The following is a 21,655-nucleotide window of genomic DNA, read 5'->3' on the forward strand; positions in this document are numbered from 1 at the left end:
TACCCTTATTTATTTATTTATTTTTATAGTCAATTTTCAATTAATGAATATGAATTAATTTATTTTGATTAATTAATTTGATCAATGAACATAATTATTCACTTAGTTTTTCTATGTTGGTCAAATGTATATATTTTCAAGGCTAATAACTCACAAAGGTAAAAAAGGAACAATATGGTAATTTATCATTGATTTTATGAAATGACAAGTATTATGAACCAACTATTTATAGAAATGGATGACATATAAAATGAGACAGAGGAAGTATTATGAACCAACTATTTATAGTAAGAATGACATATAAAAAAAATAGAGAGAGTAATAAATTTACTTAATTTCTTAAGAAATGTGAAATTTAAAATAATTGACAACTAGACAGAAATGGATGGAGTATTATTTATAAAAAAAAGTGTAGGCTAAGAAGTTGGAGAGTGAGACGCAACATTTTGTTTTTATTACCATTTGAAAAAGAAATTTGCATCTCCTGACTATCCAACTCTATGAAATGACCGACAAGGATTGTAATGGAGTGATAAGTACTCCTTCATTCTTAATTAAGAGGTCTCGGGTTTGAGTCCCCTTGAATACGGAATTGCCTTTGTTAGGGAGCGCTTTATCCCTTAATGTGGAACTTCTCGGAGCGAGTCCAGATTTAGTCGGGCTCCAATGTGAATATTGGATACCTAAGTGGAAAAAAAAAAACTCTATGAAATTAAATGTAGTCTCATTTGGCTCTATTAATTTAAAGAGGATTTTAAATGGTATAGTCATCCACCAAATATCAATTATTTTCAAAATGAAATTTATACCCAAACAAAACAAAAAAAACTTCAAATACATTATTTTAAACTTTAAAAAAAAAAAAAAAACACTGTTTTTATCAATACAAACCTAATTAAATATAGTCCAAACACCAAATCATCCTCTTATTTAACTTAATAATTCTCTCTTCATCACAACGAGGAAGATACAACATCAACATACTTAATGAAGTCCTAATAAATGAGTCTGGAGGAGGATAAAATACGCAGATTTTATCACTGTCTTAGATCACGGCAAGAAAATAATCCAATTAAACGACACAGTTGAATTTGGCCAACATATCTCTAACAAGAACTTCAGTAATACGACGATGAGCTTCATCTGTTAAATGAATTCCATCCCAATGAACATACTGTGCCGGATTCGCACAAGCATTAATCCCAGCTGCTCCACACACAGTCCTGAAGTTAAAATTATGGCTCCCTCCAGTTCCACAACACGCACTCAGCAATGTATTTTGATTAAACCCAAACGAAGACGGGTTACGAATAAGTGACAAAATTGCACCATAAAAATCACCATAAACAATATTAACATTTGGGAATTCACGTTGTAGATTCGCTATAGCCCTAACCATGTATCTATTATGATACGAAGCGAAATCATTGAAGTTCCTCAAGCATCCTAATTGATCGTAACCACTCGTATTGTTATCAGGGAAGGATGTGAGGTATAATGGGAGGCATCCGAGAGGGTAAATGCTCGGAACCAACACTCGTGTTGCTCCGAGCTGAATCACCTCTTTGATGCCTCTCATAATCCCTGCAACAACAAACGGAACGTAAGTTCTAACTTCTGTGATTTGCTTTCTCTGGAAGAAACAATTGTAGTAATCGTTTCCTCCCCATTCCCCCATTATTACTATCGAGTTTTTCAAATTCTCTGCACATCTCGAACCACAAGTCGATTGGAGATGCGTTTTGAACCAATTTAATTGATTCGAAAGCGGAGTGTTCCATGTGGGTAACCGGATGTTACGAGCAGTCCAGAAGGATGTATCGAGGGCGGTAGCTCCGGCGACGGCGAAATTTACTCCTTGAGTGAAAGATGCGCCTCTGTCTAAATAAGCATTGAGGAATGAAAGTTTGAATGACTGAGAAATGAAATCGGTGATAACGCGGCCGTTGGAGAAGCGGCCGGTGGGTCTTCTGAAGAAAGTTTCGCCGTAAGGGGAACGGTCGGCGCGGAAGATGATGGAAGCGCCGGGAGTACGGATGACATTTCCGGCGTCGGCGAGGGAGTCGCCGAGTTGGTAGACGGAGTTAACGTTGCATTTAGTTTGGGCAGATGAAGGAGAAAAGAAGAATAATGTGATGAGTAAAAGGGATAAGGAAAATTGGGTAAGAGAGAGAGTCGCCATTGAAGAATGTTTTTTGCTGCAAAATGGAATCCATTCACGTGCTACTTATAGAATGATAGACCCCAATCTGTTTGATAATGTGATATGAAACTATGATATAAAATTATATCTAAATATCAAATTTTTGTTTGGATATGCGATATTGATTTGTAAGTTGTATTTTTATACTTATAAATATAAATTTTTCATAAATTATAAAAATTATCATAATTATCTTAATTTTCTTTATGTAGTCTTATCGAATAAGCAAAAGTTCATACAATATAATACACTATAGTAAAAAAAAATTAAAATAAATATATGATATTTATTGATCGAATTTTAGCTCAATAAAAAAGTAATTTGAAAATGAGTTGTAGTATGCTACTCTTTAATAAAATTGAACATGGTCAATAATTTAGGGATATGTGTTGGTCGTTTCGGTTTGAATTTTATAAGTTTTACTTATTGATTATCGATTTGTAGACATGCTAAATCATTAAAATATTGACTTATCGACTATTGATTTATCGGTTATTAATTGTTATTGGGTTTACAGTTAAGATTTGACACCAAAAAAATAATGAAAAACACTTAGAAACAAGGTGATAAAACAAATGAACCACGCAAATAAGTTCACATATTGCATCTTTTCTCAAAAGCAAACACTTTTATATTGTAGAATAACCAAAAGTTTAAAATTACCAAAAATAAAGTATAAAACTAACTCTAAGTGAAGGATTTTATATACAAAATGATATATATATATATAATTATTTAATTTATTATCGAGTTATCGGTTAAACCGTTAAGAAAAAAACATAAACCGTTAAGAATGAATAACTCGATAACAAAAATAACTAAAACCATTATAAAAACCCCTAAACCAATAACTCATTAAAGATAAACCAATAACTATTTTTCGATTTAGGTTATCAATATCAATTCGATTTTAACAGCCTTAATTAATATCATTAGTAATTATATCATCGTATTCATATTCTGTGAATTTTTCATCGCCCCTTTGAATCAAAGGCAAATATGTAAAAACAAAATTCAACAACTTTTTTAATTTTTTAAATAAGTCAATTATTTTGAACTATAAAAACAATGTCAATAATTTCGTAGTGTGTCAGCTGTTGAGTGGCTGGTTGTCACTTTAATTTGTTTTTTTTTCTTCATTTATGGTTTTAGTTTTATTTAATGACAAAAATGATTAAACCTTTTGGCTTTTTGACTGGTAATTCATTCATCAAGTGGCTTCAAAAATAGAATCTAGTAGTATTATTTTTACGTGAAGGAGTACATGTGGGTCAAATCACACTTTATTTTCTGTCTCAAATTTGATATATGGGGATTTTTAGTCTATTTTAAAAAGAATGATTTATTTATTTTTTTGGTGATATTTTAATTTTAGTTTTCCACGTAATATATTTAAAATTATAAGATTAAAAATATATTTTTAGTATATTTAGCATAACTTTAGCTTAGGAATATAAAATTGAAAAATCTTTTTTAATTTTTTAAACTTTATGTTAAGTCAAATTAGACCATTTTTAAAAAAAGGAGAAAATAGTATTGTTTTATAAAAGAATTAACTGAATTTGTACGCTGTCGTTTTAGAAACTACTCCTACATGAAAAACTACTAAACATACTTATTAAAAATAAAATTAGAAGTTATATTTCCTTTGATTTTAAAAGAATGATCTATTTTTTTTTTATAAGAATCAAAGGGTCAACCGGAAGAAATAAGAAAATATATGTGAAATTATTAAAATCTAATCAAATTTATTCGCAACAAAGGACTTTATAACTTTACCTTTCAATTGAATCCAATCAAATAATAATAATTCGAACTCAATAAAAAACGAAAAAACCTAATTGAATCTACCCAAAGGATAGCTCGATGGTTGATTAAGCTAGAAGAAGTTAACACAAACAGTACTGGGAATCCACCCTAACCATACAACTACAATTACCAACTATGAACTACACTAATGCTAGGCTTGATCTAGAAACTACAAGTTTCAAAGCTTTCTAATATTCAATTCATCATAATCTTCGTAATCTAAGTTTTTCAAAATAATAAAAATTATTATTTATATTAAGAAAATTAAGAATACTTCTTTGACAATTTTATTCTTAATGAGATAAGGACCTTATTTGGTTGTCTTCTTTTTGTAAATTCTTGAATTTATGAGAGCGTCATTTGCATACATGGTCACTTTCTTCACTTTGATGGATCTTCAACACATTATATGTCTTTATTTGATATCCAACAAATTCCTCTAAAATTTTCATATGATTTATGCTATTCATGTCGTTATCATTTTTTAATCTGTTTAAAAAAAGATATTTTCTTGCAACACTTTGAAAGACATTTTGATACATGTGACACAACTTTAATTTAAAATCATAAAATTTAAAAAAAATCTTTACTTTTTAAAAATTTGTATCAAATTAAACTAAATCATTTTCTTCTAAGTAAAAGTAAATAATTTTATGTGACCAAGAAAAAACCACTTGCACTTGTCTCTAGGAGACTTTTGTTTCCTAACGGGTGTCATTTTGTCCCATCTGGGCAAATTGCTAAAATGAAGCCCAACACAACCTTCATCAACTCTATTATTAAAACGCCTAAAATAGAAAGTGAACAACTAAAAAAGAAATAAATTACGTATATTTCAAGGCTAATACGTCTTAAATGTTTACTTTTTTTTATTACTAATTACCTATCCACTTTTCTTTTTATAGTTGTCCCTAATTACTTATTCATTTTGACAAATCAAGAAAAAATAATTTTTTTTAACTATTATACCCTCAATTAAATGACTAATTACTTTGAAAAATGTAAAACTTTTCATCCACTTCATAATTAATAAGGGTAAAATGGTAAACTCATTATGTCATTAATTGTTTTCTTAATAGGTGTGACAATTTAAAAATGGACAACTAATTAGAGACATAGGGAGTATTAAATTTGTAAAAATATCTCATTAGAGTTATTTTGATTTTCTTTAGATAATATAATTATCAAACTATGCACATTTTTTCAATAAGGTGATGAGAAGTAACGAAAAAAATTAAATTTTATCGGAGGCTTATACATGTATATTTTTAGAATCCATTTTTAGATCCAATATTTCAAATAGATTTTTAATAAAATAAATTATATTCATATAATTAGAGCAAAATGAAGATGCAATCTTTCGTTAAAATGCTTATAAATGTATCACTTATTTTTAACAGAGCCTTAAATAGTTATCTTTTTAATTTGCCTTTTTGTTTAAAATTCAATCTAATAATAGGCAATAATGCATTTCCGATGTTTTCTTTAAGCTGATCTTTATTTTCATTTAAGAGGAATTTCTTAAATAGCAAATCTTTCTAATTGCAAACTTGAGATTAATGTTTATGCAACATAATAGGAGAAGATGATAGTGATTTTTCATGAAAAAGAATTGAATTTGAAGTGAGTCAAATTAATTTTTTATAATGGGTTAATATTAGATAAAAATGGTTCTGAAAAAGAAAAATGTATAAATTTCGGTTAAATTTTTTTGTTTTTATCATCACTTTACACCTTATTGGAAATAATGTGCATAATATGATAATTATATTATTTAAAAATTATTTTAGAAATATATATTTACAAGTTGGATAACCATTCCAGGAATCCACTTTATTTTTTACTTAAAAAAATGCAGGTGTCGGTGAACATATTTCCTTTTTCGAAAGTAAAACCGTTTGAGTTTGACTGATAATTTGCACATGAAATTTTCATTTTTTAAAAAATAAAATATATATATTTGTAAATTACGTAAAAAGTAATATGACTCACAATAATTGACAATCCAATATATTTAAAAGATATATAAAAAAATTATAATAAAAAATAAGTTTATTTGAATCTCAAAATAAAAAAATATGTCATATAAATTACTAGAACGGAAGAAGTATATTATTATTATTTTTTAGTAAAAAGGAACTGTTTGCCAACAAAGATTGTGCTTTAATGATAAAATGCACACATTTCAGCATAAGCACGTTGCTTGAGAAAGAGAGCCTTTCTTACCTACCACCTTTTGGTTGGAGTCAAGATAGGTAGGTGGAAAAGTTTTGAATTTGAATTCAATATTTGCAAAATAATGCTTATTTGCATCCGTCTTATATTAGTTGATTATTTTTATTTTTATATATGTATTAAAAAATTATAAATAAGAAGGTAATTTTTCTAACTGTTTCATTCCTTAAAATTTTGTTTTGGAATTTTACAAATAAATGTGAACACTTTTAAAACGAATTAATTGAAAGAGTAATATAGGAAGAATTAATATTTTTTTGACTTAATAAGGTAAACAACTAATATAGGACAATTATTTTTAGAAAGATGATCAACTAATATTTTAGTTGTCATAGTTTCCTTTATTATAACAATAACAACTTTGACCAACATTTTATGATGTATTTTTCATCATATAGAATGCAGAAAATTGTAATTTATAGTATTTTTCGTATTTTGAATATCTAAATTTTTTAATTCAAAATATTGAATTAATGTAATCTAATTTAACTTTGAAAATTAGTCAAATTGACTTTCGAAATGCGCCACATGACAACTAAAAAAGAACGGAGGGAGTAGTATATTTTTATTGGATCATAAAATGATTTCTTTTGGAAAAAAATAGGGTCTGGAAAGCATCTTTATATACGATACTACTACCTCTGTTTCATATTAGATGAGTAGCTTACTAAAAGTATTTGTCCCATATTACTTGATCACTTATTAAATTAGGATTGAATTAATTAAATATTTTTCATTTTACCTGTCACACCGGAGCCTACACCTTGAAGGTGGCCGACACTCAAAACCATTGGTGGTTCCCAAGTGAACCTTTGGTCTGACAGACTACTGAGCGAAACACTATACATACATAAAGAAGTCCTATAAATTAAAATAGACATTTAAAATCAATTAAAGATATCTCATACAAAAGTCAGAAATAAATCTGAATATAAATAATGTTAAGAAGAATAATGTTAAAACTTCTGAATGCTCAAGACTGAATTGGCGCGTTAACTTTGTCTTTATATGAAGCCTCTACTAACTAAAGATAGGTGTCAGGACAAGACCTACGACTATCTGAATATTTAACTAACTGACTAAAAATCAAATAAATTGAACTAACTAAATTGGAGCCCTTCGAAAGTCAGGAGGTCTCATCGACGACTGATGGAAAGAGATCTTGTTGAACGCCTGCTATCAGGAGTAATTGAACTGCATTATAAAACGATGCAACACCAAATAGCATTAGTACATGGAACGTACTATATGTAATAAGATTGAATTGAAATAGATAACTGAACATAATACATGAACTGAAAGTAAAGCATGAACATGAAATGACATCATTAAAATTTTACAGTAAGATATGCAATAATAGGAAATACTATAATAATAATAATAATATATTTTACTTTTCTTGGGGAGTTCTGTAACCAACAACCATCACTATGAGGCTCGTGATGATACAACGTCTCGCCCACGTTGCCAGAGTATGAAACGTAACTCAATTATGGATCCACTAAAGAGCCTTCTTGAGGCAGGTGAGGAGTCGCCCGAATTTCGGTAAGATCCTATCTACGCTGAAAGTGCAGGTTATGAGATTCGAGCTGTCTTAAATCTTACCTAAATCGGTGATCAATCCTACTCCCAAAATATATGTATTAATGGGCTTATAATAATAATACTCATTGAGTTGAATTAATACTCAAAAGGCACTCTTTAAATGATAGACTGATCTTTACTTTACTTGAAAACTGTTTATACTCTTCTTTAAATAGTAGTTCTCTTCTCAATGCAAAATAGTACATTTGGAACCATTAGTGTTCCTTTAAAACTCTTTTCAAATGATGCTTAAAATATACTTGGACTCACTTTAAATTCATAAATCAATGCTTGAAAATAATTACACAAAAACTTTCAACAAAATCTCAATTACTAGGGTTCATGTGGTAAATATAAGCATGAACAACAACTCAAGAATTAAAATGCATAGAGTATCAAATCTCATCTCAATAGTTCGGAAATGGGAACTCCAAATACAGAAAACAAATCAAACTCAAAATTCATGAAACTTAGGGTAGAAACCTAAATTTATCTCTTTACTAACTGAATTTAGATATAGGGCGTGATGAAGAACTTAGTCCAACACTATGAATAGTTTTACATACCTGATTATGAAGCTATTGGATAGAAAAATTTGGTGGAGACTTCATTTTTCTTGATCCTGAGGAAGAACACTAGCTTTCTTGGAAACTTTGATCTTGAAATCTTGGTGCTTGATCTTGAGAAAAAATAAATATTTTATCTAGTTCTTAGAGTGGAAAAACTTAAGAAAACCTTGGATTGAAGACTTCTCTTTGTATTTTAAATTTTTGACATAGAAGTTTTAGGGTTCTTGATGGAAAAGAGGAACCATGAGTGAATTCTGAGAATTTTTTTGGAAACTTGAATGTTTAGATTGATGATTATGAGAGGATAACTAGTTAGTTGAATGATATACTCCTTTAAAACACCCAAAATGACTCATAGGGATAAAAATCTTGGGACAGGACCAAGGTAACCCTGAAACATGCATTAAGTTTTTAGAAAAAAATCGCAGCAAGCCTTCATAGAAGGCTCCACGGTCCGTGGAACATTCCACCGTCCGTAGTATATGCTGTGAAATAGTGAATGTATGACAGGGCTTCACTTAAATGAGTATAAAGTTTACTCCAAACTCTAATTAATGTAAACTTGGTGGCGTTAGAAAGAAGACTCGTATACCTTTAATTTGATGGGTTAGTGCCCACGTAACTCTTCATATTCTAAGAGATATGATTATTTGAAGTTGATCCAAGTAAAATATTACATTGACACTCAATTGGTAAGGAAGCTTTCAACTCAACTTTGTGTTAGAGGATTCTTATAACCTTAATCAATCTCTAAATCTATTCTCACACTAAGGGCCTGTTTGGAAGGACACCCTGGTAATTGGATTTGGTGTAATTGGTGTAATTACACTGTCTTGTCCTGTTTGGAAGGACAGGTAATTGGTGTAATTGGCAGGGGGTAATTACACTCCACAATTCTATTTTTATTTTTTTTTGTTTTAATTTTTTTTACTTCTATTATTTTAATTTCTTTTTATTTTTATTTTTATTATTCTAAAAAATTGTAAAAGTCTATTTTTTATTTTATATTATTATATTTCATTTTATTCTTGTTCTCAACCTTACTTTACGTGATTCTATGTAATTTTCTCGTATTATCTATTTCTGTATGCCATGTTTATTTTTTCATTAGCATAATTTTATTAGTATTCTAATTTTTAAATTAAAATAGAATTTATTGTTAAGTAAGGTTATAGACTTACGTTTTCTTTATTATGAAGAAATAAAAATAAATCATATTTATTGCTATGTTGAAATTTGTTATAAGAGTATTATGTTAACTTTTTTGTTTTGAATTTATTACTTATGTTATATTTTTAGTTTCATTTGTTTTAGTAATATTGAATTTACATTGCACGTCATTTTTTAATTAGACTTGATAGATTATATTTTTATCAAACATTTAATAATTTATGATATTTTATTTATATATTACTATTCTTTTTATCAAACATGCATTTCACAATGTTCGTAGGAACTTCATACTATTAGTTGTTACGATCAATTCAATTGAAATATATTAATTTGAAAAAATATAAATCAATTATTTTTTCATAATATTAGTTACAGTAAATATGTTTATTAATTAATATATTTTCAAAAAAGAATATATATCTTAAATATTTAATTTAATGTCATTTATAAAATTTCTTATTTGTCTAGTATAAATTTAAAATGATTAATTTGTATTTTTAAAATTTATTATAATTTTATGTTTGCAATTGTGCATCCAAACAGAACATGTGTAATTACACTGTGGCATCCAAACAGGACATGTGTAATTACAGTGTAATTACACTGTGGCAACCAAATTACTAGACTGTGTAATTACTAGGCTGGTAATTACTACCCTAGTAATCACACCAATTCCAATTACCCGATGGCTTTCCAAACAGACCCTAAGGAATTGACCTTAACACCTAAGCACAATTTAACAATCACCTGGTAGGACGTTATACGCATATGAAGAATGGTTTGAGTCTTAGTTTAGAAATTTTAGGGGAGTTACAATACCTCTATAATTAATGTCTTTGGAAGTTAATTTTTTTTTTTTGAAGATCCATTTTTTTTCAAGAGGCCATTTAATATGAACAAAGGGAAAAATAGTAAAATTGATCAATCTGTAAATGATTTCTTATTAACCATGTAAAATAAAAAGTGCCCATATAATATAAAACAAAGGGAGTATATAAGAATTAATAAGGTGAAACATGTTTGTCTGTCTGTTAAGAGGATAAATTAGTCAATTAATATGTCTATTTATGCATTATTATTTGTACATTTGGTTAGAAGATTATATAATTTTGTACTTTGCTTGGATGAACAAAAATGTGACTTATTTAATGTTCTTTGTTTTATGTTTATGAAGCCTGACCTTTAAATACCTTTATTTCACTCCTACTTTATTTTTGCATTGTTTTACTGTTATAACCTGATCCGATCGTTATGAGTAAGCTAATAGTGAATGAATTTGGACCAGAAAACTTTTTGGGTAGTGACTTAATTTTTTTCCAGCTAGGTCAGCCTCACACAAAATCTGGACTATGTGAGGTCTAGGGTCATCCAGGAATGGGTGGGGTGTGATTTGGGGGTTTGGTTGATATATTCTTGTATCCAAGACATTATGGAATCGATAATGCCTTTCAAAATTGAATTTAGGTTAGTAGAACTCTCGAAATTGAACTTGGCGTGAAAGGTATATATCGGGACATCAAGGAAATATTTGTTTTGTAAAAATTACCTTTTTCTAGAGTTTAAGTTTCTAAACTTTAATCGATCCCGCTATAGCGAGCCAAATTGGGTTTTAGTGTAGAAACAACCCCGAAATCTATGTTTCCTGCATTTTGAGTTCTTGGACTTGGGAGAGGCGATTTTGGACAATTAGCACATGTTTTTCCACAAAAATCATTGATAAAGGTAAGAATTCAAATCCCCAACCTTATGCATTGATTATTAAGCCTTAGAATCTGGTTATTGCTATTGGTGTCACACTCCGAGCCTACACCCTTGGTGGGACTGTCACTCGAGAACCATTTCTAGCCCCAAGCGAACCCTTAGCCTGGCTAGACTCTCAGCGGAAGACTTTAAGCATTAATAAAAGAAAACAAAATGCACCTTTACTCAAATTTCACAAAATAACTTAGAATGTTTTAGAATTAAACTTCCAACTAGCCAAAGTGGCAATTCAAATCTTAATACAAAACAACTGAAATGCAAAGACTAAAGGACTATAGCTATCTATCTATGAAACCTCTAATACTATGAGGGATGTCGGTACAAGACCCTCGATCATCCTAACAACTGAAATACTAAAACATTATGAAAAAAGATCATCCGGAAAGCAAGGAGGCTCACCAAATGACTCTGAAATGCTCAACTGAATCAACGAAGTGCTGAATGTTGATCCTGGTAACATGTATCTTCATCATAAAAGATGCAAGCCAAATAACGTCAATACATGGAATGTACGAGCATGCGAGGGAAAACTAAACATGATATAAGCTAGAACTAAAATCTGAAAGTAACACTTACCTTAGCCTTATTCAACACAATGCATAAATAAACAACAATAAAGATGCAGTTTATATAAAGCATTTAAAACAGTAGATAACATCTCAAAGTATAGGAAAATATAATAATATCTCAGTTGTATGTAAGAATACAAAATAAACTTTGTTTGGGAGATTCTCTAACCGACAACCATCACTATGAGCTATGTGATGATACAATGTCTCGCCCACGCTGCCAGAACTGTCCGATAACTTGTCGGGTTATCGAACGCCTCAACTACGTGGATCCACTAGTCTATGTTAAAAAACATTAATGAATCATCTAAAAAGTATGACCCTTTCTACCTACGTTGGCTACATGATTTATGGATACTTGAGTTATTATGAACTCGTCCCTATATTGGTGCTCAATACTACTCCCAAAATATACTCAGCTCATATATTTAAAAACATAACTCTTTCTCTGTAGTTTAAGGTTATTACTCAAAATCTATCTCTTAAAAGAGATTGAACATAAAACTACTCCTGAAAACTCATTTGGAAATCGGTGTTTCCTCTCATCTTAAATGTGAAACATTTACTCTTTGGGAATACATAGTCCCCATATAACATTTTAAAGAAATGAACCCGACTCTACTCTTTCTCAATCTCAATGCTTAAGTCTTAAAACAAGTTTAAAAGATTTGTAAAAGACTTCTTAAAATGACTAAGAACCCTCAAGACTTGACTCTTAACTCTACCTTGAATTGGAATTATGAATTCAAGGTTATGATTTGTAATAGGAAGGATATTGTTGCTCGCCAGTATACACACAAGTGTACGTGGTCGCGCAAGTAATATAGATTCTTTAAGAAACTAGTTATCGTTCCAAGGGACTTATGATCAATTTATATTTAACACTTAATTCTACAAATAAAAGTAAAAGTAACCTTTTCAAGAGTTGATGATTGATTGTTAACTACTACTAATTATGACTAAATAAACGTAACTATATGTGAACGACTTTAAGATGATGTTTCAAGCAAGTAAAAGACAATTCCAGGGCTGCAATATATATTGAATATTATGTATCATATTTGTCACGACCCGAGAGCACCCCCTAGTCGTAACCGGCGTACTCGACCTCTCGGAGGTCTAATACAAGCCTCTTAGCATTCATTCATCGCATAAAACAAAAAAAACCATAATGAATTAAAAACTTTCTTTACAAGGAAGACATTTCATTAAAATAGTAAGCGGAAGACTTCTAGACTTTACACACTTATGTCTCAAACCATCTAATACTTTGAATACAACATTGAGATTTAGCCCATACAAAACTTAAGCAAATACTAGAAAGACATAAAAAAAAAGACATATGGGGTATTGTCCTCGAATATATGAGGACTCACCAAGTCCTCATCTTCAACACTTAGAAACCTATCAAATAGCCATGACATGTCATCATTTCCAAATCCCTACACTTTAGTCCAAAAAGGGAAAGAAAGGGGTTAGCACAATTAAGTACTAAGTATGGAGACCATGCAAAAACATGCCAAAAAGGACATTTTCAAGGAAGTAAATGCTTTCATATCATTTGATAAAACCTTTCCTTTATAAGTATAAGAGACATAATACAAGTCAACATTAACATATAAGACCATAGCCAACCATACATATACTCAACATATGTCCATATACAACCCATGCTTAACTTTAAAAAAGACATGTCATTTCATTACCATAGGACCTCTACCTAATATAATCTTAAGACACACTTGAGTGAGACAAGAAGTGATCGCCCATACAACCTCTTCAAGCACACTTAAGTGTTCCCCAAAATTACCTTAGATAAGAACATTTCCTTTACAACATAACATCAATAGACCAACATTCTTTAAGAAACCATTTTGGAGACATTCAAGCACATAAGGGGACTTTCACATAATAGTCGTTAGACTTAGGGAACTCACTTTAGTATCTTCAAAGCCTACTCGTGGCATGTGTAGATAACATCCCATACTACTACCTACCCGTTGTAGAACCTATCCAATAACTAGAGTGCACATCCCATATAATGGGAATAGGCATTAACCGACATAGACCATGCGAGCTAGACATGGAATCCGGTGTCATAAAACCCTACACCGTGGAAGGTGTTCTACTTGCCAAGGGTAGAACTAGGACACATCCCATGTAGGCACATGGTTTAGGGGATATCCAAAGATGTTCATTGTACTCTTGCCTCATACTCGGGAGAGCTACCATCTTAACCATATCCACTCGGTGCTTAGCCTTAGTTCCCATGAAGTAATTTCATTCACATGTATGTGCTAGAGAGGGCACCATCATTAGGTCTACCGACCCATAGCACATATACCAAGAAGGGCACCACAAGGATCTACCGATCAAGGTTCATTAAGGATAGCTCATTAAATCCCCCTGGAAGGGTGCCTTAGGCCTACCGATTTTTCATTAATGGTGCCTTAAGCCTACCGGTCCAAGGTTCATCATTTCACACATGAGAAGGGCTACCACCATTAGGTCTACCGATTTCATGGTTTTACATTTACTTAGGAAAGCTAGACTTATGAAAGGGCACCATTTCTTAGCTTTGCCGATTCAAGTCTTGGCCTAGAATTCCTCTTTTAGCATTTATAGAAAGGGAACCATTTCTTAGTTCTGCCCATTTCACACATTCATGCATTCAAGACTTTAAGTAACAAGGAGGGACACTTTAGTCTACCAACCAAGTCACAACATTTTCATTTAAGGATACTTTATAATCCAACATCATTTCATATATACATCATGAGAAATCATACTTTAACTCACAATGCTATCCACTTTACATAGGATCATCACAAGATCACATAAAAACTCATTCACACCATACCTTCACATATAGCTCCACATAAAACTCATTCACATCATACCTTCACATATAGCTTCACATAAAACTCATTCACATTATACCTTCACATATAGCTTCACATAAAACTTTACATATAGCTTTATATAGGACTTTACATATAGCCTCATATGTGTATAATAATACAACAATATAATAACATTCACATAATGCCCTTCATGGCCTCAATTCACAATAATACAACAAATAACCACCTCCACCAAAGGTGGATCAAACCAACCAATAACAATTATATTAATACTAAGAGATCAAGCCATCTTACCACCCTTTTCAAAGGCCATAAGCCACAATACTCAATTCCATGCCAATTATACAATATTTATCAAGTTTGATCAACTTACCCTCTTTCCATGGCTATCTTCATCATCCTCATATTCCAACAATTAACAATACAATAACAATGATAATAACAACATTCAACTATACAAGCTAAGCTAAGCATAAGCCAATAATCAACATGAAGACCAATTCACAATTTTGTCCATTCAAGGCTAACATCCCACATCCTTCAATTCACTAACAATTCTTAACAATTCCACATAGATAAATACATATATGAACAGTCCACAACAATATACACAATAATCGTCCATCAATTACACAAAATCAATACACCCACTTTAGGCCAAATTTAGAGAATTTGAAAAGACATGGGTTCATGGGAATTTCTTTCTAAAAAGCATTAATAATCATTAATAACCATATAAATCATCATTTAAAACCTTTTTATGCAAGAACCCATGCTAGAATCGAAATAGGTTTTTGTGTGTATTTGAAAAACCTTGAAAACCTTTTGATTGGGTTCCTTGAAAGAAAGAATAATCAAGGATAAGGATCCCCATACCTCTAAGTTGAAAACCCACGAAAATTGAAGAAGAAGCACTCGAAATCTTCAATCCTAGCTCCAACTTCTCTTCTTCCTTGAGTTAGAGAGAAATATATGAAAGGAGATGGGTTTCTTTTTAATCCTAAGAGGAGTGGCTTAAATGAAAGGAATTAAGTCATAAAAAGGTCTTATAGTTGCTAGGAAAAGAATAAAATAACATAGGGTCAATTTTGGAAAAGGACTAAGGACCCATAAAGTCTTAACTTAAAAATTCTGCCCCTTCCCGTCTTAGTTCGCCCTTTTCTTCAGCCTGACAGTGCTTCAATATTTCAGGCATAACTTTTTACTCCAAGGTCGAAATTGGGCAAACTCGATGTCGTTGGAAAGAGGACTCAAATACCTTTAATTAGATTTGTAAAGGTCCACCTAATTCATTTTGAGCTAAAAGATATGACCATTTAAAGTTGACCCCTACAACTCACTAGTTCAAATGACTAGTTTCCGGACGTCACAGTCATTTCTCATCATTTCATCAAGTTCTCAACTCCAAACTCATATGTGAGGCTCTAGTTTGACTAGTTCATTTTTAGGGTCGTTACAATATTATTGGCTAAGAACTAATTTCATTTGTCAAGTTACTGATTTACAAGGTTAATTGTATAAGTCGGGTTATACACCTCTAGTCGCCTACCCCAGTTAACTACCTAACTACATCGTTGAGCGGGGATAAATAGACTAATTGGCGAGCATTTATATTTCATCCTATTTCGTAACCGAGCAAGTTGTTCGTCCGGGCGTCACTCCTAAACACAAATGACCTCAATCAAATGGGTCGATCGAGCTCTCTATATTCTTTGGTCTATCTAACCCCTCCTTGCTCGATTTTAAGATTAGACAATGTATTTATCTTATGGTGATCAAGCATAAAATACTAAAATAAGAATATAGAGGTAACTTATAATGACAACCAAGAATTAATTCATAAAGCCTTTAATAATTAACAATCCATTCATAGCTACAACCCCAGAACTAGGGCGTTTAGCCACTCATGCTATTAGAAAACCACAAAATACAATTGTTCATGCGATTTCCAAAAGATAGAAGAGTTTAGAAGATCAAAACCTATTACAAAAGACGAATCTTGCTCTTGCACATCAAAATAATGTCGACCCCCAATTATGGAGCCCTAAAGCTGTATTTATAATAGAGCCAAAGTCTATTACAATTAGGAATCCCTTTTTAACACTTTTAAACTGGAAAAGTCGGGATCCCACTAGCATGTTGCGCCTAGCATCGCGCCCAAACTTCACCTCTGAGGTTTCCACCCTGGCGCGTCACGCTTCTCAGAGCGCCTGAGAAAGGCCCCAGAATGTTGGGCCTTGGCGCATCACGCCTCTCAGAGCGCCTGAGAGGCCTCTCTGAATGTTGGCCCTTGGCGCCTCGCGCCTAGCAGTGCGCTTGGCCTTGGGGCCTTCAGCCTTAGCTTCTTTTCAGCATATCATTGCATCTTTTCTTTCAATTTGACTCCAATCTTCTTGAGAGTTCCTGAAACCCCTAATCACATATTTTAGTGCATAATATCGCAAGTATAACGAAATCAAGCTAATAGACTCAAGATCATTCGTTACTTCAATCAATTCATGGGCAAATATTGACAACTTAGGCATATAAATACGCCTAGATCACCACCCCACACTTAGACTTTGTTTGTCCTCAAACAATCTTTAGCTTATCAACTCTTTTTCACAACCCTTGGACTTATCAACCCACCTTAAAATCAACCAAACATTTTTAATCATGATCTTGTAGTTCACAATGGATGCAACATTTCACAACCTTTACACCAAGTTACAACACATGCTCAAAGAATGACTCTTTTAATATTATTCCGGGCTAATGCAAACTTATACAAACACATCAATAGATAATCTTACACATGCCATGAATGCCCTCACTTTTTTCTTGTTTAGTAAAGCCTTTCACTCAAGCAATTTGCAATATCAACAAGGCCTATTTTTCAAACAATCAACTCACCCTCACAAAAGAAGTTCTTACTTTTATCAACATACCATAAGCTTGCCAATAGTGCATTATTACTTTCGCATTATATTTCTCAAGGAATCAAGAGGACTTTCATTTGGTTGTAATGTTGGTTTAAGGTAAGGGAGGGAATATTTAGGAATCATTTTAGTGACTACACCTCCGTAATGCACATGTCATTATTTTGCCAACAATCTCCTTTATAGTTTTTCTTTCCTCCTAGTACACACTTCATGACTATTTACCCCTTTTTATTGCTCCATATTTACCCTTTATTTATTTTCCATCCCTTGTTTTTTTTAAATGCTTTTGCACTAGCCATCCAAACTCTAGATTTTAGCATCCGAGTAAGGAGCACATTATCCTTGATAGGATCAGGTCCAATGTTTCAAGCATAGTTCTAAATTAGTCACTCTCAATTTTAGTCGATGTGCACATTGTCACTAAGGAACAGGGCCAACATAGAATTTTCTTTTCCACACAATGTAGCGATTCACCCTTAGCTATATCAACCAACATTTTCCAACCCTTCATCTTAACATAGTGCATTAAGGATTTTCATAGGATCAAAAGACTTGGTATCAAACAACGGATTTCGTCTTATCATGTGGTTTATCAATAAACAATGCTAAAGGCTTAATGGGGCTTCACTAGGGATAAATTCAATGGTAGGCATACAAGTAGAGTCAAGAATTGGCTATTACAAAGAAACGCCTCCATCACGTTCCCTAAGTCATACAAACTATTAATTTAACACACACAAGGCAAGTTCTAGATATCAAGTTAAGCAAGAACCAATCAACACTCACCACACATGGCATCATGACACCATGACACATATAAGGATATATCAACTAACATGCTCCTACAACTTGCATTACGGTATCATTACGTAATTAAGCCTTTTTGTTTTTATTTTGAGTCAAAACTAAGAACACATGTTTGTTACAAGGTTAACATTCTATTGCACTTTTCCACTTGTGACTACCCATGACGTTTGGCTAGCTTTTTCGGACATAGTTTCAAAAGGCCAAGGTTGGTTTCTCAATCCTACTCTTCTTTGTGACTAATTTTTCTTTAAGACGGTCGTCATCCATCCATCATTGGGAACTGCCACTCCTATGATGACTCTAAGACTCAATAAAGCAGTAAACTAGTCCTAATCGGTTCAAAGGGACAATCCTCAGTAAAAGTACCGAAAACAAACGTTGAGGAACCGAAAATAAGAATTTTTTTAAAAATTTAACTAAAACTAACACTAGACTCGATAAAGCAGTAGACAACTATATACAACAGAGACATATTACCGCACCCCATACTTTAAAAATAAGCAATGTCCTCAGTGCACAGTTAAAGCAAAGTATAGAGTTAGGAATACTTCCTCGGGCCTCTAGGCCTCATCGTCACCGCCATCGAACACCATCAAGGCATTCGCCTCCTCCTCATCATCATCATCATCTTCCTCATCAGCAGTAGCCTTATCATCATCCAGAGGCTCCAGAAATGCGGGATCAATCCTGCATAAGGACGCTACACTCTCGGTCAAAGGGTAGCGATCCACCAGGTTTTCCATATCCTCATCTGTAACCGGGCGTCCTCTTATCCGTAGCTGTAGTTCTGCCATACCGAACATTCTTGCCATGACACTGTCATCACGGACTTACCTTTCTTGGGCAGAGAAGACAGGTCCATGCGACGTGTCTAGTGCTTTGTTCGAGTCACATCAACTAACTTACCCATCAGATCTGGGTGAAAAGCAATAGTCATGTCCATAGCCTCTTCCTCAATACCTCGGGCCCTATGAAATCGGGTGATGAAACCCCCATAGCAAAAATGCCACCTCATATTATTCCAAAATTTCATCATGTTCTATCTAAGAATAACTCCTACATTAATGGGCATCCCCTTCATCAGTATATAAACCAACACCACCCTATCCCTTGTTACCTCTGTCAGATGCTTTGCGGGAAGCAATACACTACACACAATTTTCATCCACACCCTAGCATTCTAATTGAAATTAGCAAAATAGAGGGTATTATGCCTCCTAGTATCTTTGCTACGCTCCCACCTAGCCATGGACTCTACCCCACATAAAGTATGTCAGATATTCCTATAAGGAGGTTTATCCTTCAATTTATTAAAGTCAGCAGAATCACAATTCGGGGTCCCCAAAAATTCATTTAGTATCGTAGCATTGAATTTCACATCCTTACCTCTAATAGGAACAATTTTATACTTAGTTTCGGTGAGCCAATTTGCATAAACACACGAACTAAAGACAAATTACAATCTCCCGGATGATCAAAAATAAATCTCAGCCCCAACTCAAGCACAATCTGATAAATAACAGGAAATTGAGACTGCAACCTTACCTCTTGGACGAACTTGTCGCCCATATACTTCGGTTCGCGCTGACACTCAAACCATTCCCAACCATACCGCTCCACCACCTTTTTCCCAAATTTCTGAATTCCTTTTTGCATATTCATAACTTTATTCCATAACTTTTTTTTTTATCTTTTTCATTCCTTTATTCTTTTTTTTTTGTATGGTGGGATTTTATTTTTCTCAACACCGCACTTCTTGACTTGCCCTTATCTTTTCACCACACAACCGTAACTTAGGCTTTTGGCCTAAGTTGGCTATTCAATCAACCACAAATCAAGAGGATTATAGGTAGTGGATTAAGAAAGGTATTGTTTTCATCAAGTTTCATCCAAAGAAAGGTAAGACTTAAGTGGTGTTCAAAAGATGTTCACACACCCACAAGGTAGCCACAAAAGAGGTATATGCCAAATTGGTTCACACTCTTCGAAGTTGCCTAAGATCATATCAAGAGATAGCCTTACTTAGTCGACCGGACCAACGGCGGGCAAATTCTAGGTGTTATCATGCATGGTTCACAGTAAGTTCATCACACAAGGCATCGACACTAAAGTTAAACAAGACTTCACATTTTCGCTAGTGTGCAACGATCATCACAAGAGACTCGATTTAATAATTGGCTAGTCACAACGAGATGCAAAGAGTTCACATATTGTCTATGCAACTACACTTGGTCTCATCGTAGCCGCACATTCATGTTTGTTCGATTATGAGCACTATTTGAGTCATCGATATTGATCAAAATTGATACTCAAATTTTCAAGAGAACAACCACATTCAACACATACAAGAGGTGGCAAATTTTTTTTGGAAGGGTCAAAATCATTTTGCAATTTAAAGTATGAAGCCACAACCTCAAACATCCACAAAAATGCAGTATTAACCCAATTATAAATTCCAACCCAAATATATAAACAAAACAAATATGCACAAAGGTGGGCCTCACCCCTATCACAAACAAAGATCATTTGTCCTCAAATGCAAATGAATTAAAGTATCCAAAAAGTGAGCAAAAGTAAGACATAGATGGAGGTAAAGAAAGGATCCTGTCTAGGTAGTTTCTCCATCTATTTGGGCCTCAGTTCCCGGTGCAGTAGTCTGTACTTGGGCATCAGTGTCCGGAGTAACCTCAGAAGGAATAACAGTGCCAGATCCAATAGGGGCTGATGTGGACGTCTCAGTCAGCGATGTCTGGATCACCGAATACATAACCGTCTCTACAAGATCTGGAAAATCTCTAAATATGCTCTTCTCTCGGTGCTCAATCATCTCATCATCAGTCTCAGCATCCGACTCCTTTTTTGATGCGCCATCCTTATGTACCTCTCCGGTGGTGGCCGGAGGAATCTTTGATGTCTCTAGGGCATCTTCATCATCAACAACCTCTATTAATGAATTGAAATCAGTAAACTTTAGATAGTCCGCTTCCTTTCTCAATTTTGCTACCTTGGCTTTCAAAGCCGTCACCACAAAGGCCTCCCTCTGTCTGCTCTCACAAGTTGTGACTCTCACGGTCAACTTATCAATAGAAGTTTGGAGGGGGGTGAGTTCAGAAATTATGGCTCTCACAATCGTCCCAGAGATGGATCTCTCGAGTTGGGT

General features: G+C 32.9%; 1 protein-coding gene across 1 annotated transcript; it reads right to left on the reverse strand.

The window, feature by feature from the left end:
* Positions 1-816: 816 nt before the first annotated feature.
* Positions 817-2,196, reverse strand: LOC125809997 (GDSL esterase/lipase At5g03980-like). Its single transcript, XM_049489517.1, has one exon. It carries the CDS (start codon positions 2,180-2,182, stop codon positions 1,073-1,075), a length of 1,110 nt encoding a protein of 369 aa, XP_049345474.1. The 5' UTR covers positions 2,183-2,196; the 3' UTR covers positions 817-1,072.
* Between the last annotated feature and the right edge of the window lie 19,459 nt (positions 2,197-21,655).

This window comes from Solanum verrucosum, unplaced genomic scaffold (genome assembly GCF_900185275.1).
Source record: "Solanum verrucosum unplaced genomic scaffold, falcon-dt-bn FXZP01000276.1, whole genome shotgun sequence".
In the NCBI taxonomy this organism is placed as follows: domain Eukaryota; kingdom Viridiplantae; phylum Streptophyta; class Magnoliopsida; order Solanales; family Solanaceae; genus Solanum; species Solanum verrucosum.

What these genes read in the sequence shown, in the direction of transcription:
- LOC125809997 (XM_049489517.1), bottom strand. Translation starts at nt 2,182, where the DNA reads ATGGCGACTCTCTCTCTTACCCAATTTTCCTTATCCCTTTTACTCATC.